Source organism: Dama dama, chromosome 20 (assembly GCF_033118175.1).
Source record: "Dama dama isolate Ldn47 chromosome 20, ASM3311817v1, whole genome shotgun sequence".
Lineage (NCBI taxonomy): Eukaryota > Metazoa > Chordata > Mammalia > Artiodactyla > Cervidae > Dama > Dama dama.
In genome coordinates, this window is record NC_083700.1 from 99,651,061 (window position 1) to 99,675,495 (window position 24,435).

At 41.9% G+C, this 24,435-nt stretch overlaps 1 protein-coding gene and 1 pseudogene across 1 annotated transcript; both read right to left on the reverse strand.

The window, feature by feature from the left end:
* Positions 1 to 1,457: 1,457 nt before the first annotated feature.
* CFAP144 (cilia and flagella associated protein 144) lies at positions 1,458 to 9,395 on the reverse strand. The gene is made up of 4 exons (XM_061120061.1): positions 9,263 to 9,395; positions 6,260 to 6,319; positions 2,302 to 2,405; positions 1,458 to 1,568 (listed from the first exon to the last, which is right to left on the reverse strand). Exons 1-4 carry the CDS (start codon positions 9,393 to 9,395, stop codon positions 1,458 to 1,460), a joined length of 408 nt encoding a protein of 135 aa, XP_060976044.1.
* On the reverse strand, positions 5,058 to 5,658 carry LOC133041258 (high mobility group protein B3-like; annotated as a pseudogene).
* Positions 9,396 to 24,435: the final 15,040 nt, after the last annotated feature.

Consider the following 24,435-nt stretch of genomic DNA (forward strand, 5'->3'; position numbering starts at 1 on the left):
CCATGTGGGCATTATTGATGAAATCATGGGCTATCAGTGATTAATTCAATTTTGAGCTCCTCCTCCCTCCCCAGAGTTTGGGTGGTGGGGCTGGAAGTTTTAAGTTTCTAACCAAGGTTTGGTCTTCCTGGGGAGCAGCCCCCTATCCTGAAACTATCAAGAAGCTGCCAAGACTCACCTCATTAGAACAGAAGACCCTCCTACCACCTCTATCACTTAAATTACAAAGGATTTAGGAGTTCTGTGTCAGGAACCATGACAAAGACCAAATCTCTTTCTATGATATCACGGGTCACCCCCTGGTTCTTGACCATGGATTCCTTACAGCAGATGCATTGTAACAGTCATGAGATACTGGCACACTTCTAGATCCCCATGTAGTCGCTAATAATTGATCTAGCCCATCACTGTATGAAAATGTCCGTCAGGTTGAGGCCACTCAGGATTGCAGCTTCCATTCAGTCTTGGCAATTTCAAAAAGCAGGAGTGACCTCAGCAGTATGTGGCTTCACTCTTCAAGGTATAAGTCAGGAACAGCCAGATGGAAGATACACAGAGAGCAAGGTATTGGGCAGGTGTCGGGGGAGAGGTGAGGTGTGGTGCATGGAATGTCCATGCCTTCCTTGGGTGAGTGACTCTCCCAGCACCTCTGTGTGTTCAGCTGTCTGGATGGTCCCTGGTTCTTTCTTTCCAGAACCTTCAAATGGTACCATGCGGCGGTCTTTGGGGGTCAGTTCTTTAGAGCTGGCTCATTTTCCCAAAAAGGAGCCCTCTAGCTTCAAACCCAGAGTAAAAATGCAGCCTGGTAGGTGAGGGGTTCATCCCTCCTTTCACAGATGTTCATTGATTGTTTTCAGGCTCACACCTACTTCTAGCCCATGCCTTAGTGTCTCTGAGCCCTGGCCTTTGCCCATTCCTCCGAGAGTAAACCTCCAGCATGGGAGCTGTTAGGCCTCTGGTGCTGGGGTGTGCGATGGGACTCCCAGCAGACTCCCTCCCTCCTTCAGTTCCCTGCCTCACACCCATTCTGTCCAGAATCCTGACCCCTCTCCAGAGTTCTGGGGGGACAGGACTCTGTGCTCAGAGGTGTCCCACTCAGCTCGCATTTTGTGGTTTCCTCCCCGCTCTTCCACCAGCTTTCCATCTTCTAAGCATTGGCTTCAGTTTTTTTGGTTGCTAATGTTTCTCATTTATCTTTTAAAAAATCAATTTATTGTCCTTTATCGGGGTCTAGAAGGCAGAGGAGATATTGTATACACTTAGTTTGCCATCTTTAACTGGAATTCTCTCCCTGGCTTATATGATTATGGAGGTGGACTGGTGAACTTGGGCAGAAGGGAGAAATGTGAGACTCTGGACACAGAAACAGTCAGACCAAGACTTAAAACTGTCTTTATTTACCTGGGCAGCACACACTTCGGGCATTAATGACAAGGATTGCCAGTGCTGAGGGAATACTACTTGTGGCGATCGTCTTCTCCCAAGCTCCACATTTTAGCCTTGTACAGAGTGATGTCATTGTAGACCCTGAAGTGGTTCAGCCTGCGGTCATCACGTTGCGGGCTGACCTAGAGAGGAGGCAGCAGATGTCAGAAAGAAGCCTGTGGGGAAGTGGGAAGACCTTGTCTTGTAGGGACCTGGACTTGACTCAGGTCCCAATCTCCTGATGTGTGGCCCCTGATGCTTTTTCTTGCTAAACCCTTCATTGTGAAATGAAGACGACATAATCAGAATTGAAAGACAAGTGCGACAGGAAGTTCTTCAAGTTCTTCAAGTCTATTCAAAATCCTGTGTCTTTCTTAGGAACAGAAGCCCTGTATCATTTAGGGAGATCATATGCTAAAGACTGCATTTCCCAGGCTCCTTGTACTTAGTGGTGCTTTTCCAATCAATGACACAAATATGTTACTAGCATTCACATTTTCCAGAGAAAGGGACAGAATTTAGAGATGTAGGTGACATGACCGAGACCACTCTACTAACACCTGGGAGAGCAAACTCAGGCCGTCTGTCATCAGCAAGCTTTGTCTAATCCACACTTAGCAGTATTCACTTAATACCAGGCACTGTGTTCTAAGCACTGTCTCGTCTAATCCTCAGGACAATTTTATGAGAGACATGCTGGATTATCTCCATTGTACTAGGAGGAAGCTTAGTCACAAAAGAGCTTAGTCACTTCCCAGGGTCACACAGCTAGTACGTGGTAGCCAGAGTTCAAGTCCAGGCAGCTGGCTCCATACTCTGTTTCCTTAAACATCGCTGGATTACCCCTGACCTTCCAAGTAAAGGAGACCCACTTACCAAAGGCTCAGAATCCCATCCGATCTCTTGACCTTCAGTCTGTGTCTCTGGGTATTTCTTTCTTGGTCCCTGGGCAGCATGGTGGATAAGATTTAGAAACCTGGCTGGGAGATGAGGCAGGGGTTACAAAGAAGTCAGGTTTGGGGACCAGCGAGAGATGCTGTGCCCTTGACTCTGGCACATCCTCCTGACAGGCAGTGCACCAGCCTCAGAGGCTTGCCTAGACATCAAGACACAGGCATCTGGTTCTTCCACGCATCTCTCAGCAAACATCTGTTGAGAACAAACTCTGTGCCAGGCACTGTTTGGGCCCTGGAGGCAGAGCAGAGTGAGATAGACATGGTTCCTGGTCTCCTGGTAATGTAGACTGGGTGAGGGGTCAGGGGACACAATATACAAGTATAAAAACAAACCCGACATGCACTCACTGCTGTGTTTAAAGTGGGTAACCAACAAGGACCTACTGTATAGCACAGGGAACTCTGCTCAATGTCAGGTGACAGCCTGGATGGGAGGGGAGTTTGGGGGATAATGGATACATGTATGTGTATGGCTGAGTTGCTCTGCTGTGCTCCTGAAGCTATTGCATTATTAATTGGTTATACTCCAATATAAAATGGAAAGTTAAAAAGAAAAAGAAAAACTACAGAGAGGCAGGCAGTGATGAACACTGTGAAGAAGAGAGTAGGCCAGGGGGCAGGGGGAGACAGGGCAGGCTGCTTAGGATGACGCGGGGAGGCCTCTCTGGATGCCTTGCCAGTGCTAGCCCTGAGAGAGGCGGAGGAGAGCACATCACAGGCGGCAAGAACAAAGGCCCTGGGGCATGAGCACGTTCAGGCAATGAAGCTGCAGAAGAGACAGTGAGGAGCTGGACTGTAAGAAGTGAGGCCAGATCCTTCTGGATTGAAACAGCATGGCTGTCAACACCAGGTATGTTTCTAACTCCACACCTTAAGGACTGAATAGATTTCATTTTCAATCTAGCCTATCCAGTCTCAGTTTGAGGGAGGTAGTCTGACAAGGGGAAGAAGCTGGCTTGTAGTCAGACATTCATGGCCCTTCTACTACTAGCTTGACAGGTGGTTTAACTTCTCTGGGCCTCACTTTGTTCATCTGCAAAATGGGGGGAAGATATCTACCTCAGCAAGATGTCCGAGAATGGAATTAAAAAGCAAAGGACTTGGCACTGGGCGGAGCTTATCCTGAATACAAGGCGGCTGGTAATGAACTCCTTACCACCTGTTATTTTCCTTATTGCTGCAAGTCCCCAGCTGCTATCATTTGCTCTAGCCAGGCTGGTGTCCCCACTGCAGACGGCAATCTCACTTTCTATTCTCTGTTAGTCTATTTACTTGTCTGTCTCCACGATGCTATGAAATCCTCACTCCTCCTGCCCACCCCCACTTCCCACCCTGTCTCCTACATAAATCACACATCCGTCCTCTATCAAACTCCACCCTAAGAAGGTAGAGGGGAAGGAGGAAAGCTTGTCAGAAGAGTTAGGCTTCCTATCAAGTCTCTTCTTCCCTCATTCTTAAATGTGGCCCCACTCGCCCGTATTATCACAGCCATGCCAAACTACTCACAGCTCTTAGGCCATGCTGGTGTCTCATTTCTGTGCTCTTGCATGGAACCAGAATGTCCTTCCACATTCTTCTACACCTAACATACTCCACCTCACCTTCTCCAGGAGGACTTCCCAGAACTTCACTGTCTGCGGTGGGCACCTATTTCCTATGCTGCTGCCATCCCAATCTTGCTCTGTTTACCTGGGTATTTACATGTCTATCTCTTTGCCTATGGTATGAGATTCCCAGCCCCATTCTAGTGACTATCACAGGGTAATAATGAAAATAATATTAATAACATGTTCCGATCACCATGTACCAGACACTGTTTTTTTTTTAATGTAATACTGTTCAATTAACTTCAAAAACATTTCAGCATTCTAAACATACAAAAAAAAAAAAAGAACGTTGCAGATCATGTTTAGTATAGAAGGTTCTTGAACTTTCACTGGTGCTGTGGCTCTTGGCTTTGCTGACAATGAAGAGTTCTACGGTTTGTTTAAAAAAAAAAAAGAGTTTAAAACTACTGCACTTCAACTAAAAAGGATCCAAAACACTTCTCATGCCAGCTGCCCCCTGCCCCTCTTTCCACAGCTAGAATGGCAGCAGGATGCTACGCCACTATATAAAAACAAGACAACCTGAAGCTAAATGGATGCCCACCACAGTGTTCACAGGTCCAGCCCCGCAGTGCATGCCCTCAGCTACGGCCCCTCCACAAGGCATCGCCCCCACAGCCTCCACACCAAGCAAGGAGCATCAAGAGTGTGCCTCGGTTTCTTTGTTCTTTTGCAAACTATAGATATGTACAGTTGAAAACTCGGGATTTCTAGCCAATGACCATAGAATTAACACACCACCTTACAGATTTTTTAAAAAAAGTGCCAGAAACATCTTTAAGCCTTGTCACACCAACAGCAAAGTGCACAGAATGAGGAGAATACGAGAGCCTTTTTGTTTTAAAAACGTTTGGAAATATGTACAACGTTGATACAGTTTCTGGGTGCTCCAGACACCCATGGCCACTTCCTGTAAACCACTGACAATGCTCTAGAGCACTTGGAGAGACTATGATATGATCATGATCCAATTGGGTAATTAAACCTAATGAGGGCAACAGACACGTCTTGGATAAGAGGTGTGTCAATCACGGCGCTCCCTACTCTAAGGTATTCACAAGGAGACAGATCAATAGTTTTTTTTTTTAAATTTATCCTCCTCCTCCTTTTCCTTCTCCTCTTTGTCTTCCTCTTCCATCTTTTTCCGGGCAACTTTATCAGGACCTTTGGCGCCATCAAACTTCCATTTAGACATAGTCTGCGACATCCTTCTCATACTTCTCCTTCAGCTCTGCTGCCTTGTTGATGTATGGCTGCTTCTCCCTGTCACTTAAGTTAGTCCACATCTTGCCTAGCTTCCTTGCCACGTCTCCAATAGAGATGCCAGGGTTTATAGACTTGATCTTGGGGCAGAATTCAGAGCAGAATAGGAAAAATCCAGATGGTGGTCTCTTGGAGGCATTAGGGTCCCTCCTGTTCTTGCCTCCCTTAGCTGATCTGTAATTCTTCATTTACCAATGGGGCAATTTATCTGCCTTTGCCATTTCATTGAATTTAGACTTCTCTTTCCCGGACACAGTCTTCCACCTCTCAGAGCATTTCTTGGAAAATTCAGCAAAATTGTCAGGGACCTCTGAGTTTTTCTTCTTATGTTCCTTTCTGTACATCTGCACAAAGAAGGCATAAGCAGTCATCTTGCCCTTTGATTTCTTAGGATCACCTTTAGCCATCTTGACTGTATGGTTTGCTAGTCTGGGCAGCGCAGGGGCCCAGATACTGTTTTAAACACTTGCAATACATTGTTTAATTCTCACACCTCTAAGAGATAGGTTCAGAAATGTTAAAAAAAAAACTTGCCCAAAGTCACACAGTTAATGAATGGCCGAACCAAGCGACTTCACTTTCACTTTTCACTTTCACACATTGGAGAAGGAAATGGCAACCCACTCCAGTGTTCTTGCCTGGAGAATCCCAGGGACGGGGGAGCCTGGTGGGTGAGTCTATGGGGTCGCGCAGAGTCGGACACAACTGAAGCGACTTAGCAGCAGCAGCAGCAGCAGTAGAACTCCAGAACCTGTGCTTGTTATCAGCTAAGTATTGGATGGATGAACAAATGGAATGTCAGGGCCATGAGGAACATGTTTTTTGGCTTGACAGTTAATAAACTGGCAGTTTTGAAAATATTGGTTTCTCGTGAGTGTTGTCAGTATGAGTTCAACTTTCAGATGATCAGAGGACTGAGGCCTGCCCTAAGGAACCACTACCCTGAGACTATCCCAGCCAGCTGCCCTCTGTCTTTGTCTCAATGTCATTCTCAAATCCTGGACTTACCGTCTGCAGGTTCTTCCAGGTTATCATGCCAAGACATGGGCTTTCTGGCGATTGTGTGAACTAGAGAAAAACAGCATCATAGGTTCAAGTTAAAAAAAATTCTCCCCAGCCTTTCTAAGACCCTCCCTATGCTGGACACCCATTTAGCATTTTATGAGTGTCTGTCCAGTGTCAGATATTATGCTGGGTGCTAGGGTGTAGGATCTTCAAGGACCTTACAGTCTGAGAGGCACTGTCCTGATGATGGCCACCAGCCATGTGTGGTGACTTGAATTTGAGTAATTTAAATTTAATACAACTGAAAGTCAGTCCCACAGCCACATTTCAAGTGATCAACAGCCACATATGGCTACTGGCTGCCATTCAGGGCAGCACAGACAGAGAACATTTTCATTATCTCGGAATGTTCTCTTGGACAGACTGGTCTGTAGAGATGCAGATGTATCAGGCAGCCAGAGATAGTGATATATACCCAGGAGGCCATGTGGTACCAGGTAGAGGATCCACAGACATCTATTCAGCTCATAATTACTGATGTAGTGGAGGTAGGGCTGCAAATAAGACAGAAGGTCCCTTTTCTCCCTGAGCTTTCTCTCTACTTGTGGTGACATTCAATAAACAGGTATATAATATCTGGCAAATATAAGTAAGATGCACAACCACATAAAGCACATTATATGGATAAACCCATGTTGATGGTGGGGCACAGTGTGGGTGATGTGTCTCTAAAGACAGACAGGAGAGCAGAGTCCTGAATAAACTTGCTGAGTGAGATACACGGGGAAGATCCAAGAGTGAGCTTGGTGAGTTACAGAAATATCAAGAAGTAGAGTAATTCTGGTGGAAGGAGCTAGGTGGATGGTAGTAAGTGAGCAGAGGCCAGAAGGAACCAGTGGTCTCCACGTGTTTATCCCTATCTCCTACCAGTAAAAAAATAAACACTTCCACATGTGTATGTTGATATAGTCTCTATGCACTTTTGTCATATATTAACAAAGCATTTCTTTCTTTATACATAAGTATAATCACAGGTACAAATTCTAATATTTCCTCACTTAATCCCAATGGATCATATAAATCATGTGCCCAACAATTGTGAGCTGAGAGACCAAGCATTTTTCCTAGGAAGCCTGGACACTGCTGGAAGGGATTATGAAAATTGTTGAAATGGGCCAAGTTTAAACAGAATTGGATGTTAAGTGGTTTTCTTGAAATTAGTAGTTGGGGGCTCCAGAGGAAAACCAGGTTGTCATAAGCAAAATGAAGATATACATTTTCTGTACTCTCACCCCCCACCCCCAACCCCCAAAGGTTAAGTATGTGAGGAGGTGGTTATGCTTAAGTAAATTACTGTCCTAATTATTTCACTGTGGAGGTGGTTATGCTTAAGTAAATGACTGTCCTAATTATTTCACTGTGTAAATGTATATTTAAATGTCACGTGGTATACCTTAACTATATGCAAATTTTATTTTAAAATAATGACAATCCATTTCTTCTACACAGCTGGGCTGCAGTGGACTACAGTTAATCAGGTCCAGGACTGGGCATTGGAAAAGACCCTGATGTTGGGAAAGATTGAAGGCAGGAGAAGGGGATGACAGAGGATAAGATTGTTGGATGGCATCCCTGACTCCACGGACATGAGTTTGAGCAAGCTCCAGTAGATGGTGAAGGACAGGGAAGCCTGGCGTGCTACAGTCCGTTGGGTTGCAAAGAGTTGGACACGACTGAATGACGAACAATAAGGGCTGGAGGAGAATTCAGAAAGAAGAGAAAGTGAAGAGGTGGGAGATAGCATGGTGATTTAGGAAATCTATGCATTCAGATATGGTGGGACAGAACAGCCTGTGGCCGCCGCAGAATAGACACTAAAATGTTTATTAAAGGAACAGGGTGCGGGTACAGGGGAGTTGGGATGAAGCTGGGTGGGGAGCAGAACCAGATCCACAGGGGCCTTACATTCTGATCAGGGTAAACCTCAGCTCAGAAGCTGTGGGGCCTCTGAGGGTTTTACAGAGGGACTGGATGATTGAATCCCCTTTAGCACAGCCAGAGCCATGGTGTAGGGGAGGGTTGGAGGGTTGGGCCTGGAGGGAGAGAGTTAGGAGAGCATCAGATCAATGCAGGCAGGAGTGAGGAAGGCCCTGCTGAAGCTTCAGAGGCCAGATAGAGAGAGGGCCGAGCTAAGTGAAGATTGGCAGTCTTGCATGATGGTGTCTCCCACTGAGGCAGGAACGTGAGGACCGTCCTGTGAGAGAAGCTAAGGAAGAAACAGTACGGTGTTTCTCAGCTGTGTGGAGTGAGAGAGAGAGAGAGACTGAGGATGACTCCCAGGCTTCTAAATAGGGAGAGAGAATGGCTGTGGTGCCTTGTGCTCAAAACAAGATCTTCTGGAGCAGCCACAGGTGGGAGAGGGGTGCGGGATGAACCAGGGGAAGGGAGCTGGGACGTGGTTGTGAACGTGGGTCTGGGTCTCCATGTGAGACTCAGTGCCCTTTAGAGGGAGCTGATGTTACAGGACCAGATGAAACTGGCCCAGGAATGTGCAAAGTGAGAAGAGCTGGGGTGCAGTCATTTAATCAGGGGGCATGCTGGGCCTTGAGTCTGCACCCCATGAATTTTCTGAAGGTCTTCAGACAATATAAGAAGGTGGAAAGAAATCCTTTAACTTATTAACAACAGACCAAAACACATCAAAACAAAACACAAAACCCTGCAAAATATTGCAAAAGCAAATTTATAAAGAACCTTTCAAATTTGTTACAATAAAATATTACTTAATCAGGATGTGGATGCATTTTAATATATCTGTTTGATGTGATGGGGAATGAGACCCCTCCCCAACCCCAAAGTCATAGTTCTGAAATGCTGAGAATAACGGTGAGGTCAGAGGAGGCGTCTCCTACTGGGCTCCACCCCACACCCCCTGCCCCTCACCCCTGTCGGCTCCTTCCCGCGGGGCGCCCTCTTTCCCTTCCTCCATCCGGTAGCGCCCCTCACCCTTGCGGAGTGGATTCACGTGATACTGCGTGTAGAGCTTCTGGGTTCGTAGCTCTTTGAGGTACAGTTCCCGCAGGATCTGGTTCTGGTGGACCTCATCTGTGATCACTTTCTCCTTCTGGTGTCCAGCCATGGCCTTGGCTCTGCTGTGTCCGGTCAGTAGAGCGCCCCCTCACCTCCCCCCTAGACGCTCACCAGGTGCCAGGCCAAAGGCTGTCTCCAGGCAACAGAGTCCCAAGCCGTCTCCAGGCAACCGATCCTCGCTCACCCTCCTCCCTTAGACCTCTCTCCTGCTCGCCCATCCCCCACCCCCAAATCTTAGAACGCGCACTGCGCCCTCTTAAGGCGCTCAACCCACCTAGGACATATCTAGCTTGGTTACAGAACCGCTGCCTGACACTTCCAGAAAACAGACTCGCCATGAAGTGACCAGTCAATCCTAGAGGAAATCAGTCCTGAATATTAATTGGAAGGACTGATTCTGAAGCTGAAACTCCAATCCTTTGGCCACCTGATGGGAGGAACTGACTCACTGGAAAAAACCCGGATCCTGGGAAAGATTGAAGGCAGGAGGAGAAGGGGATGACAGAGGATGAGATGGCTGGATGGCATCACTGACCCAATGGACTTGAGTTAGAGGAAGCTCCGGGAGTTGATGATGGACAAGGAAGCCTGGCTTGCTGCAGTCCATGGGGTTGCAAACAGTTGGACACAAATGAGCGACTGAACTGACCGATGAAGTCACAGACTGAAGAGGTAATGGGCTTAGGATTCAGCCTCACCTTGACTAGTCATTTCCTAAAAACTATTTTGGAAGGAATAAGAAACCTCTCTACATTAAAGCACATGCCCCAAATTGAGACCCTCTATGTTGGAGAAGGAAATGGCAACCCACTCCAGTATTCTTGCCTGGAGAATCCCAGGGACAGAGGAGCCTGGTGAGCTGCCTTCTATGGGGTCGTACAGAGTTGGACACGACTGAAGCGACTTAGCAGCAGTAGCAGCAGCATGTTTATTTCAGAAACATGGAGAGGTTTCCCATGCTTAAAGACATTCCTCCCCATATCACCCATTTGATAAATAATATAGACAGGATAACCCTTTCTTAACCCTAAAAGTAACAGGAACTTTACAGTTTATTTATTTAAATTTTTAAAGTTGTGGTAAAATACACATAGAATTTGCCACCTGAACCACTTTTAAGTATTGTAGTTCAGCACCGTGAGGTATAGTCACTCTGTGTGAAACTCATCTCCAGAAAGTTTTTATATCCATTAAACAACTCCCCATTGCCTCCTCCCCTTAGCCCTTGGCGGCCACCATTTTCTATGAATTTTACTCCTCTAGATACCTTATTTAATACAGTTTATATTTAAAAAAAAAAAACTAAAAGTAACCCTAGCATAAAGAAAGGAGCGACCCCTGGTTTTAGGAAGCACCTAGATGCTGACTCCAGAGCCTGTGGTCTTCCCCTCTGTGTACACTCCATCTGTCCACCCATCCATCCCTCCATCCAGAATAGAGTGTTCCCAGTGAGTTCAGGTTTGGAGACACAGTGCTGAACATGACCGATGGGTAGACATGTCTGCAGTTTCCTGAGCCCAGCAAACAACATCATGATCCTTGCTTTAGCTCCTGCTGCTCCATCTCCTTGGCCTGGAAGGCTCTTTCCCCTGTTGTCTGTCTGGGGAACAATCATCTAATGTTTAAAATGAGCTCACATGTAATCTTCTTTCAAAAACCTTTCTGGACTGTATAGCCCCTAGTCCAATTTTTCTTTGTGCCATGCTCAACCTCAACTCTGTAGTTCTAGAATACTAAACTTTTATAGAACTGAGTTACTTGAGAACAAGAAATGTATCTGAGCATCTCTGAATTACCAGTACCTGGCACAGTATGTACAGATGCAGGTTTTTGGTAAATGTTTGCTGGCTGACTGGATGTCCAACCAGATGGCACTGTGATTTTCTTCTGCTTACACCATTATATAAACCTTTATATCATGCTGAAATGCAAACAGATTTCATCGTACCTGGCTGAGGTGGAGAAGAACCTCTGTTACTTGTCACTTCCCATGTCTGGATCCCTTTTTCTAGCAAGAGTCTAACAGCCTCCTGAGGTCTACAGTTCAGTTCAGTTCAGTTCAGTCACTCAGTCATGTCTGATTCTTTGCAACCCCATGGACTTCAGCATGCCAGGCTTCCCTGTTCATCACCAACTCCTAGAGCTTGCTCAAACTCAAGTCCATCGAGTTGGTGATACCATCTAACTACCTCATCCTCTGTTATCCCCTTCTCCTCCTGCCTTCAATCTTTCCCAGCATCAGGGTCTTTTCCAATGAGACAGCTCTTCACATCAGGTGGCCAAAGGATTGGAGTTTCAGCTTCAGCATCAGCCCTTCCAGTGAATATTCAGGGTTGATTTCCTTTAGTATTGACTGGTTTGATCTCCTTGCAGTCCAAGGGACTCTCAAGAGTCTTCTTCAACAACACAGTTCAAAATCATCAATTCTCCAGTGCTCAGCTTTCTTTACAGTCCAACTCTCACATCCTTACATGACTACTGGAAGAACCAGAGCTTTGACTAGATGGACCTTTGTTGGCAAAGTAATGTCTCTGTTTTTTAATATGCTGTCTAGGTTGGTCATAGCTTTTCTTCAAAGGAGCAAGTGTCTTTTAATTTCATGGTTGCAGTCAGCATATGCAGTGATTTTGGAGCTCAAAAAAATAAAATCTGTCACTGTTTCCATCGTTCCCTCATCTATTTGCTATGAAGTGATAGGACCGGATGCCATAATCTTAGTTTTCTGAATGTTGAATTTTAAGCCAGCTTTTTCACTCTCCTCTTTCATTTTCATCAAGAAACTCTTTAGTTCCTCTTCACTTTCTGCCGTAAGGGTGGTATCATCTGTGTATCTGAGGTTATTGATATTTCTCCCAGCAATCTTGATTCCAGCTTTTGCTTCATCCAGCCTGGCATTTAGCATGATGTACTCTGAATATAAGTTAAATTAGCAGGGTGACAATATAGAACCCTTGACGTTCTCCTTTCCCAATTTGGAACCAGTCTGTTTTCGTTAGGATTTTTATTGGTGTCTGAAGAGGATTGATAAAATTACGATGAAGGCAAAACACAGATAACAGTAAGATAACCAGAGTCTGCTCATGGCTAAAAACATCATCACAGAAAAGGACTCCTGCAAAGAACTGAACTTACTTTCAAGCTGAATATTGTTTGGCCATCATCTTGAATTCAGTAGGTCCACCAAGTAAGCCTTCTGGGGATCCACAATCCTGGCATTTCTGAACTGTATCAGGTCTGTCCCAGCAGTAGAGAAATCATCTCTCCAGGATAAGATCTGTGAATCAGCAGGTCTGGTTGGGATTGGCTGGGGTGTCAATGAGGACCAGAGTCCAAGGGACTTAAAGAAGGGGCAGTAGGGGGAGTAGGGGCACAGATGAAGGAGTAAAAGGAAAGGGGAGCTAGACGAACAGGGTGGTAAGTAGTTGATGTGGAAGAGACAGGGAAAGAGCTGGACGTGTATGTCATTAAGGTAGGGTGGCAGGAAGGGGTGACAGTAATCAGAGGAGGGAAATGGGTAGGCCTGAAGTGTGAAGGGATGGATGGGGCTGCAGAGTAAGCTGAGGGCTAAAAGTCAGAGGAGACAGGGGAGGAAGGAGCTCTGGATAATGAGAGCAAGAAGGAACAGAAAGAGGAGGTGGAAGCTGGGGGTGAGATGGGGAAATTGGAGGTAGCTTTCTTGTCATTTTCTCAAATGGCATATTGCTAGTCACTCATCTTGTGAAGATAAACTGGCAGAAGCTCACACCTGCTCTGGAGCCTATCTGATACACTGCCCCTGGCACCACCCCCTGTTGGAATGCCCATTATGAAGCGCACGTACTCCTCCCTCTGGAGCCAATAAGGAGGGTCCACCAACCAGAGCAATGGCCTCAGTTTCTAGGTTGAAGAGTGGTTATGGGAAATGGCAAAGAGGATAAATGGAGTTACAATAGTAGCTCCTATTTCTTGGGATAACATACAGTTATCTCTGTATGTTAACATAACATCTCTGTATGTTATCTCTGTATGATAACATATTGTTATCTCTGCCCCTCAGTAGGCAGAGATTGATCCAAGGGCTAGGATAGAGTTGGGAGTTGGGACCTAGGAGAATGGATCTGAAGCAGAAATGGTAAAAGTAGGGGAGAAGTCAGTGCCCCCGTGTATTTAACTTCCTACATGTTAGAAAGCCTTTTCATATCATTTATATCACTCCATGAAGATGAGGTAATCAGAGTAGGTGACAAAGCAGGTATAAACTAGAATATGGGTCAAACGTCAGGAGGTAGGGGGCATGCAGGAGGGAGCACAAAATGACATGGAACACTGACAGCATGACCCCCTCCCATGTTTCAGGACAGAATCTTGTAGGGGTGCTTTCCAGCAGAACTTTACAATAGAGCTTTCCTCTTGGTCCTTGTGGTCCCTTGGTGTTTTGCCTGACCCTCATATGGAATCAGAGACACAAGGTCAAAGCTGACAGGATGACTGCCCAATCCTGAGTGCCTAATGACTAGGTTTGGACTTTCCTGTTCACTACTCAAGGCACCTAACTCCATGTCAGGTGATTTAGGAGGTTACTGCAACTCCCATTTTCATCTGTCTGGTTTAGCAGTTCTCTCTGCTAAGCAGTCCTGTTTTCTCTGATCACCGTCCAGATCATAATTCCATTTGGTCACCTCTTCTCTTTTATAACATTATATTCTGATTGTTCTCTCTGACCCAATATCCTTGCCTCCCATGTTTCACACAACTTCTCATTATCCTCTCTGGAAATCTAGCTACAGGACTGGGAAACTTCCCTATTTCCTTCGACTGTTTCTTCATTATTTGTGTCTGCGGGTTTTAACTGTCACCTGGATCTCCCATGAGGACATTGTTTTCCTTGTATATCTCTTACGTAGAGATGGCTCATTCTCTCAAACTCTTAAGATGCTTCAGGGTGGGAATGGGGTGTATTCTTTTTGTTCCTTTTGACTCCTTCTAAACCATTATTCCTCTCTTCCAATAAGGACATCCCTTGCTCTTTAGAAGCTGGTGCTACCTGCCAGCATTTCCCTGGTATACTTTCACCTTCAGATCTCCTGGATACTCTTTTTCTATGAAAATTTTGTACTTGTTGTAAAGTCAGTTTTGAGTCCATCGTCCTTGAAGACTCTAGTGTCTGTGTAGATGACCCCACTCAACGCTCTGGCCTCTCTTTTATTTGATTTCTTTTTTTTTCATTTATTTTTATTAGTTGGAGGCTAATTACTTTACAATATTGTAGTGATTTTTGTCATACATTGACATGAATCAGCCATGGATTTACATGTATTCCCTATCTCGATCCCCGCTCCCACCTCCCTCTCTACCCGATCCCTCTGGGTCTTCCCAGTGCACCAGGCCCGAGCACTTGTCTCATGCATCCAACCTGGGCTGGTGATCTGTTTCACCATAGGTAATATACATGTTTCGATGCTGTTCTCTCGAAACATCCCACCCTCGCCTTCTTCCACAGAGTCCAAAAGTCTGTTCTGTACATCTGTGTCTCTTTTTCTGTTTTGCATATAGGGTTATTATTACCATCTTTCTAAATTCCATATGTATGTGTTAGTATACTGTAATGGTCTTTATCTTTCTGGCTTACTTCACTCTGTATAATGGGCTCCGGTTTCATCCATCTCATTAGAACTGATTCAAATGAATTTTTAATGGCTGAGTAATATTCCATGGTGTATATATACCACAGCTTCCTTATCCATTTGTCTGCTGATGGGCATCTAGGTTGCTTCCATGTCCTGGCTATTATAAACAGTGCTGTGATGAACATTGGGGTGCACGTGTCTCTTTCAGATCTGGTTTCCTCAGTGTGTATGCCCAGTAGTGGGATTGCTGGGTCATATGGCAGTTCTATTTCCAGTTTTTTAAGAAATCTCCACACTGTTCTCCATAGCAGCTGTACTAGTTTGCATTCCCACCAACAGTGTAAGAGGGTTCCCTTTTCTCCACACCCTCTCCAGCATTTATTGCTTGTAGACTTTTGGATAGCAGCCATCCTGACTGGCGTGTAATGGTACCTCATTGTGGTTTTGATTTGCATTTCTCTGATAATGAGTGATGTTGAGCATCTTTTCATGTGTTTGTTAGCCATCTGTATGTCTTCTTTGGAGAAATGTCTGTTTAGTTCTTTGGCCCATTTTTTGATTGGGTCATTTATTTTTCTGGAATTGAGCTGTAGGAGTTGCTTGTATATTTTTGAGATTAATCCTTTGTCAGTTGCTTTGTTTGCTATTATTTTCTCCCAATTTGAGGGCTGTCTTTTCACCTTGCTTATAGTTTCCTTTGTTGTGCAAAAGCTTGTAAGTTTAATTAGGTCCCATTTGTTTATTTTTGCTTTTATTTCCAATATTCTTGGAGGTGGGTCATAGAGGATCCTGCTGTGATTTATGTCAGAGAGTGTTTTGCCTATGTTCTCCTCTAGGAGTTTTATAGTTTCTGGTCTTACATTTAGATCTTTAATCCATTTTGAGTTTATTTTTGTGTATGGTGTTAGAAAGTGTTCTAGTTTCATTCTTTTACAAGTGGCTGACCAGTTTTCCCAGCACCACTTGTTAAAGAGGTTGTCTTTTTTCCATTGTATATCCTCGCCTCCTTTGTCGAAGATAAGGTGTCCATAGGTTCATGGATTTATCTCTGGGCTTTCTGTTCTGTTCCATTGATCTATATTTCTGTCTTTGTGCCAGTACCATACTGTCTTGATGACTGTGGCTTTGCAGTATAGTCTGAAGTCAGGCAGGTTGATTCCTCCAGTTATTTCTTTATCACTAAAGTTCATAACAAGGACTCTACTTTCAGCCACCCGTGGTCATACCTGATCTTTTCCATTACTCAAGAATTATCCAGAGACTTTCCTTGTGGTCCAGTGGTTAAGAATCCACCTTCCAATGCAGGAGACATGAGTTCGATTCCTGGTCAGGGAATCGAGATCCCACATGCTGCGGGACAACTAAGCCTGTGCGCTGCAACTGCCGAGGAGGTGTGCCACAACTGCCGAGGAGGTGTGCCACAACTGCCGAGGAGGTGTGCCACAACTACAGTGCCCATGTGCTCTGGAGCCTGGTTGCCACAAGAGAAAAGCCTACACGTCTCCTCAGCAAAGGTCCCCCATGTTGCAACTGAGACCCAACACAGTCAAAAATAAATAAATATTGTTTTTTAAAAGTAAAACATTATCCCACTTTTGAAATCACTTGTTCGGACATTGTATTCTCTAACCACTACTTCCTGCTCTTACATTGTAATCATTCCATTTTTCCTACTTCCCTGGGGCCTCTGATTCACTGACTCTTACTTTGTTTTAATCTATGAACTCTGATTTCCCTGATTTTATTTCTCTCCTTACCCACTTCAGAAACTATGATTCAAAATGTCAATGACTTTCTTACCCTAGTTCTAAACTCTCCTGCCAGAATATCTTTTTATTGCATTTTCTTGAGTGGGGTACCCCTACCTGAGTGATTCCAACTATTTGACTTCCTTGTGTTGCTGAATGCTACTGGAAAAAATTTTTATACCACCTGGAATATTGGTACTAAATTAATAGTTTGACTTCAACTGTATGCTAAACAATATCCACAAAAACCCATACCCATGAGAATGTTCATGTTGAAAATGCTTACTTATTAGAGTAAACAAATGGAAAATAGCATATATAATTATAAATAAGGATTTAAATTATACCACAGTCACATCATGGGATATGAAAAGGAAATATCCAGATGCAAAAAATAAAGAGATGTAAATATTTTAGGTGTTAGTATGGCAGTCTAAAATGGAGTGGGTGGTGGAATAGTGAATTTTGAGAAGTACTAAGTGCTTGGTAATGCCTATCTGGGTGGAACTAAAAGTCTATTTACATCATAGGGAAATGATAAGGTGTCTGACTGGGATCTTAGTATTAAAAAGTTTCTCAAGATATTAAAATCCCATGTCTATCTCTTGCACTGGTTTTGAGTCCAGAATTTAAACTACATTATGTAGAAACCTATAGTCAATAACTACATTAGTGGCAGGTCAATATTACCTCCAAGGTATTAGGAAGCTGCAAAGCTTTTCACTCTGTAGAAACACTACAGGCCACTGTAGTGTGGTCTATGACTCAGGCCACAAGTTCTCCCAATAGGAAAATTCCTCTGAAGATGAGTTCACAATCCAAAATTACAAGACACATGAGTAAGCAATTCATGTGAGCAGTAGTCAGCAGATACAACAAAGAGAATATTCATACATACTTCACAAGAAACTTGTAATTAAAGTCATAAAATAAGGGCTTGAAATTCTAAAAAAAGAATAAGATACTAAAGAGCAGATGACAGAAAAAAAATCAAGAATGAATGATATGGTCATTGAATCAGAAGACCCAATGGATAGGATAAACTTTAGATGGCACACCACTTTCTAACACCAGAATGAAAGCTATGGTCATTGAAACAATAATAAGAAAATCTCAGTGAATAGAATAAACTTGACATTGACATTAGATGTCACTGAAGAGCAAAAGAGAGGATAAATGTGAGGAAATGTGTACATTCTGCCTGTTTGTATAATGCTTTGAAACTTGACTTGGTACTTTAGTCTCTGCCTTTGTGAATATTATACTCTGAGGGAGAGGCAGACAGAATAAAATACTTTTACAAATAAATATAAACCCCAATTGTTAGAAGTACTAAACTGGAAAGATGCATGTTGCTACAAGGGCATGTAATAGGTACCTTTAGTCTAGTTGGGTCTGGAAAGGTTTCCTTGTGGAAGTGAAGTGTGAGATCCTAAATTAGGAGTTAACCGGGTCAGGAAGATCCCCTGGAGGGGATCATGGCAACCCACTCCAGTATTCTTGCCTGGAGAATCCAGTGGACAGAGGAGCCTGGAGGGCTATAGTCTATGGAGTCACAAAACATCGGACACAACTGAAGTGATTTAGTATGTAGAGGAAATTAATGGGAGGAGGGAATAATATAACAAGTTCCTATAGTCAGAAGGAGCATGGCATGTACAAGGAACAGAAAGGTCAGTTAGGCAGAAAGCAAAGGAGACGCATGTGGAGAATTAGCCGAGTCAAATCACAGGCTTTGGAGGACACCTTAGAGCTTTGTTCTTTATTTTTAAAACCCTGGAAAGTTAATAAAGTATTTAAAACTGAGGATGGTGTTCTAAAACACATTTTTAATGGATCATTCTATCTGCAGTGTGGAGAACAGATTATCAGGTGAATATATGAAGGTATAGACTTTTTTTTTTTAAAATACTTAATATTTATTTATTTGACTGCACCAGGTCTCAGTTTTGGCACTCAGGCTCTTTAGTTGCAGCATGTGGGATTTTTGGTTGTGGTGTATGGTGAATGGTAGTGCAATAAAGAAAGGATGATATTTTTGGGTGATGGTGAAAATGATAATGAGAATACTAATGAGGTGATGAAGTTATGATGATGACGTAATGTGTGATGAAAATAACAGGGCAATGGTGGGGGTGAAAGTTAAGGTACCTTGGGTGTGTGAGTAACTAAGGTACACACTTGGGATAAAGTTAGGTAAAAGTTTAAAAAAGTTTCTTGAGGTGCCTCTGAGGGACACGGAATCATTTCTGCTTTTTCTGCTTAGCTGCAGCTGTTGGCCCAGAGGTTTAATAAGCTGAAGTTCTTAATGATGCTTCTCCCATATTCTTAAGCACTGAATTTAACAAGCCTCCCAGGGCTTGTTACCTCAGAGCAACTCAGCTGTGGATTAATTGGGCCACAGCCAGAAGCTGCACTCCTAGGGCAGAGGGACCCAGGAGTGGCTCCCAGTAACTGGGGAATAGACTTAAAGACATAGCAGGCGGGGGAAAGAGGAAGAGTGATCAATGCATTATTTTTAGCTTAACTGGGATTAGAAAAGCATAGTTTTCTATAATTGACAGTTCTTGCATCCTCCTGGGAAGTATCAAGCTAATGCAGAGCTTCTGGGGAATTCTCAGTAGCTCAAAGTCTGGGGCCTTTGATTTTCCTTGGGAAAGTCACATCACGAACCTAAGGTAGCCCCCTAAATTCAGGTAGCATATCTTTGCTGAGAAGCTTTCATCACCTTGAGATAACCTTGCCACGCTATTCAGTTACTGAAGACCAGTGCTATCAGAAGCCTGAAAGGTGGCAGTGATAGCCTGGTTACATGAGAAACCATTGCAGTGTTTTTTAATGGCTGCTATTTGTAATTTCTTTTATTTTGTCTCTAATTATACAAGTTAACGTTAATATACTCATTGTAAACATTCAAACAATACAGATAAGTAAAAGTACCCTTTGATCTTTACTTCATTATTAGTCTCCACATCAGAGGTTAAGTCTGCTTCCAGATTTTAAGAAAATTTGCTTTAGCATTGTATATATATATATATGAACATATAGAAATATAATTTTGTTTTTTTTTAAGGTGAGGGACATACTGCTATCATAGCATAATAATGATACAAATGACATACTGTTTTTTCTGCTCGGTCAAAAGGTGTGTGTGTGCTGTCACTTCAGTTGTGTCCAACTCTTTGCAACCCTGTGGACTGCAGCCCATCAGGCTCCTCTTGTCCTCTTGTGGGATTCTCCAGGCAAGAGTACTGGAGTGGGTTACCATGCCTTATCTAGGGGATCTTCCAGACCGAGGGATCAAACCTACATCTCTTATGTCTCCTGCATTGGCAGGCAGAATCTTTACCACTAGCGCCACCTGGGAAGCCCAGATCAAAAGATACACATACCTAAAATTTTTTCAGCTTTAGTGAAATATAATCAACTTGTAAAATTGTAAGATATTTAAAGCATATACCATGGTGATTGGATATATGCATACGTTATGAAGGGATTCTTCCATCTACTAACTCATGTATTTATCTGTTTTGTGTGTGTGTGTGTGACAACATTTAAGTTGTACTCTCTTAGCAAATTTCAATTATATAATATTGTGCTAGCAACTATAGTTATCATTAAAAAAAAAGTCATGAGTTCTATTAGATCTTCAGACTTTATTCAACTTACAGCTGAAAGTTTGTAGTACACTTTTACCAAACTCTCCCTATTTTCCCCTTCCCACAGCTCCTGCAACAGGTTTTCTACTCTCATTGCTGTGAGTTTAATATTTTAAAAATGAAATATATATGATATTATCCAGTATTTGTCTTATTTCACTTAACATGATGCCCCAAGGTTCATCTGTGTTACTGCAAATGGCAAGATTGCCTTCTTTCTCATGGAGGAATAATACATATCCCTATGTATCAATCTATCTATCTACCTATCTACAACACATCATCTTTGCCATTTAAGTTGTTTCCATATATTGGCTATTGTGAATAATGCTTCAGTGAATATGGAAGTGCAGATATCTTTTTGACATCCTCTTTTTATTTCCTTTGGATATATACCCAGAAGTATGATTGCTGGATCATACGGTAGCTCTTTCTAAGAAAAATTTTGAGAACTCTCTGTATAGTGTTGCGTAGTGGCTATACCAACTTACATTCCTGCCATCAGTGCACCTGGGATCCCTTTTATCCACATCCTTGTCAACACTTGTTATCACACGTCTGTTTGGTGATAACCACTCTAACAGGTGTGAGGTGATCCCTCATTATAGTTTTGATTTTCATTTTCCTGATGCTGAATCAATATACAAGTAACTATTGGGCATTTGTATGTTTTCTTTGGAAGAATGTTTATTCAGTTCCTCTACCCATTTTAAAATCAGATTCGTTTTTACCCCTTTTTTGCTATTGAGCTGTGTAATTTCTTTATGTATTTTGAAAATACTCCCTTATCAGATGAAGTGAAAGTGTTAGTCGCTCAGCCGTATCTGACTCTTTCCGACCTCCATGACTGTAATCCGACTGTAGCCTGCTAGGATCCTCTGTCCATGAGATTTTCCAGGGACGATTACTGGAGTGGGTTGCCATTTCCTTCTCCAGGGAATCATCCCAGAGATCGAACCCAGGCAGATTCTTTACTGTCTGAGCCACCAGGCCTGCAGTCCCTTATCAGATATGTGATTTGCAAATATTTTCTCCCATTATTTAGGTTACCTTTACATTTTGCTGACAGTTTCCTTTGCAGTGGAGATTTTTAGCTTGATGTAATCCCATTTTTAATTTTTTTTGCTTGTGCTTTAGGTCATATCCAAAAAATCCTTGCCAAGACCCATGTCAAGGAGATTTTTTTTTTCTTTTTCTAGGATTTCTGTGGTTTCAGTCCTTACATTTAAGTCTTTAATCCATTTTGAGTTAATTTTTGTGAGTGGTGTAAGATAGGAGTCTAATTTTACTCTTTTATATGTGAATATCCAATTTTCCTAGTATCTTTTATTGAAGAGATTGTCTTTGAGGATTGTCGTTAAGTGTTTTTGGTTCTTTTGTGAAGTATTAGATAACTGTATGTGCATGGGTTTATTTCTGGGCTCTCAATCCCTTTCCATTGGTCTTTGTGTCTGCTTTAAAGCCAGTAACATGCTGTTTTGGTTACTATAGGTTTTTTGTTTTTATAGTATATAGCTTAAAATCCCTGGAGGAGGGCATGGCAACCACTCCAATATTCTTGCCTGGTGAATCCCAAGGACAGAGGAACCTGAAGGGCTGTAGGCCATGGAGTCACAGAGTCGGACATGACTGAAGTCACTTAGCATGCACACATAGCTTAAAATCAGGAAGTGTGATGCTCCATTCTTTGTCCTCAGGACAAAGGGTATTTGGGTACTTTGGGTATTTGGGATGTTTTGTGATTCCATACAAATTTTAAGATTGTTTCTCTACTTCTGTAAAAATGCCGGTGGAATCTTTATAGAGATTGCATTAAGTCTATAGATAGCTTTTGGTAGTATTGATGTTTTAACAATATTAATTTTTCCAGTCCATGAATACAGGACATTTTACATTTATTTGTGTCTTTTTCAACTTCTGTCATCAATGTCTTGTAGTGTTCAGAGCAGAGCTCTTTTCACCTCTTTGGTTAGATTTATTCCTAAGTATTTTTTGTTTTTTTTTCTTTGATACTGTTGTAAACAGAATCATTTCTTTTTCAGAATATTAGTTGTTAGTGTAAAGAAATGCTACTATTTTTTTTGTCTCTTAATTTTGTATTCTGCACTTTACCTAATTCCCTGATTAAATCTAACAGCTTTTTGATGGAATCTTTAGGATTTCTATATATAAAATTATGTCACCCACAAATAGATGCAGTTTTACTTCTTTCTTTCCAATTCTGATGTCTTTTATTTCTTTTTCTCGTCTGATTGCTCTGGCTAGGAATTCCAGTACTATGTTCAATAGGAGTGGTAAGAGAGGGCACCCTTATCTTGTTTACCAATTACTTAAAATTTTTTTTTTTTGCCAACTTGATGAATGAATTGACACCTTGTTTAATTGGAATGTCACCTAATTACTAATGAAATGGACATTTAAAAATTATTGACTATGTTATTTTTATAAATTACTTATCATATAATTGGTCCATTTTTAAAATTAGTTTTGTTTTTAAATGTATGTATTCTGAGAATATATTCTTTATGTATTGTGTATATTGTATATACTCTAACATGTTATGCATATATATATTTTTTCTGTATTAAATATGCTATAAGTGCGTGTGTTAGTCACTCAGCCATGTCCAGCTCTTTGCGACCCTGTGAACTGTAGCCTGGCAGGCTCCTCTGTTCATAGAATTCTCCAGGCAGGAATACTAGAGTGGGTTGCCATTCCCTTCTCCAGGGGATCTTCCTGACCCAGGGATTGAACCTGGATCTCCTGCATTGCAAGCAGATTCTTTACTGTCTGAACCACCAGAGAAACCCATGTTATAATTATTTTCTCTCATTTTATTCATTTTTTCTTTTGAGGTTTTTGGTATTTTTTTGTTGTCAAATCAATCAGTCTTTTTCCTTATGGCTGTGTATGTGATCTTAGGAATTAATCTACATCTTAAAACTATAAAAAATATTTTACATTTTCCTTATACACTTATAGATCTTTAAATTATCAAGAATTATTTTTTTGTTGTGTGATGGAAAAGAGATCTAATATTTTCTCCAGGTTGAGAGCCAACTGTACAAATAATGTTTACTGAATAGTATATTCTTTACCCAACTGACTTGAAATTCCGTCATTACTTTATTCTAATGATCCAAGGAATTATGACTTTGATTTGAACTCTACTCTTTTACTGATCAATTGGTATGTTTTCCTATCTTTCCTAGCAGGACAAGTTTTCTTTTTTCATTTTCTCTTTTTGCTATTTTTACATATTTTATCTTCCACAGAAACTTTAGAATCATCTGGTTTTCATAAATACATTTTTGGGACTTAGTTTGGGTTTTGAGTTAATAAATTGCAGAAGTGACATATTTACAATATTGAAGTTTCCTACTCATATATTTTTGCCTTTATTTATTAGTAAAATTATATATCATTCTTATATATGTCTTAAATGTTAAATAAATTTTTTAAACTATAATTTTATAGCAATTATAAATATTATTTTTTCTTTACATTGGTAATAATTGGAAGGTACTTTATCTTTGTTTTCTTTGTTCATCTTATATGTAGTTTTAGTTCTTGAATCTAAAAACATAGGACATGCATAAGTCTATTTTTAAATTTGGAATCATTTGGCATTCAATAGGTAAATCCTACTTGGTTATGATACATTATTATTTTAATAAACTGCTACATTTCAGTTAATTTTTGTATAAGTTTATTTATATCTATTTGTAAGAGAAATATTGGCCTTTAACTTTCACATTTTGTATGATCCTTCTTTCTTTGTCCGTTATAGTAACAGTCTTGTAATGTAGGAAGCAGCCATCTTTTCCTACACTCAGAGACAGTTTGTGTTAACATGGGAAAAATTTGTTATGTAAAAGGATTAGTAGCATTCATTTACAAAACGTCTGCACCCCAAGACTTTTTAGAAAGTATGTATACTTGACTAATATAATAACTTGTCTTCTTGGTCTGTTCTGAGATCATACTTCTTCTTGAGAGATTTGATCAGTTAAATTGTTCTAAAAAACTATTCATTGAATTTATATTTTGAAATTTATGGATATGAAGCTTTATAC

What these genes read in the sequence shown, in the direction of transcription:
- CFAP144 (XM_061120061.1), bottom strand. Translation starts at nt 9,395, where the DNA reads ATGGCTGGACACCAGAAGGAGAAAGTGATCACAGATGAGGTCCACCAG. An exon ending in CGTGAATCCACTCCGCAAGG is followed by an intron (nt 6,320 to 9,262) that starts GTGAGGGGCGCT and finishes GTTTTTCTCTAG; the next exon opens with TTCACACAATCGCCAGAAAG. An exon ending in CCTGGAAGAACCTGCAGACG is followed by an intron (nt 2,406 to 6,259) that starts GTAAGTCCAGGA and finishes CTCATCTCCCAG; the next exon opens with CCAGGTTTCTAAATCTTATC.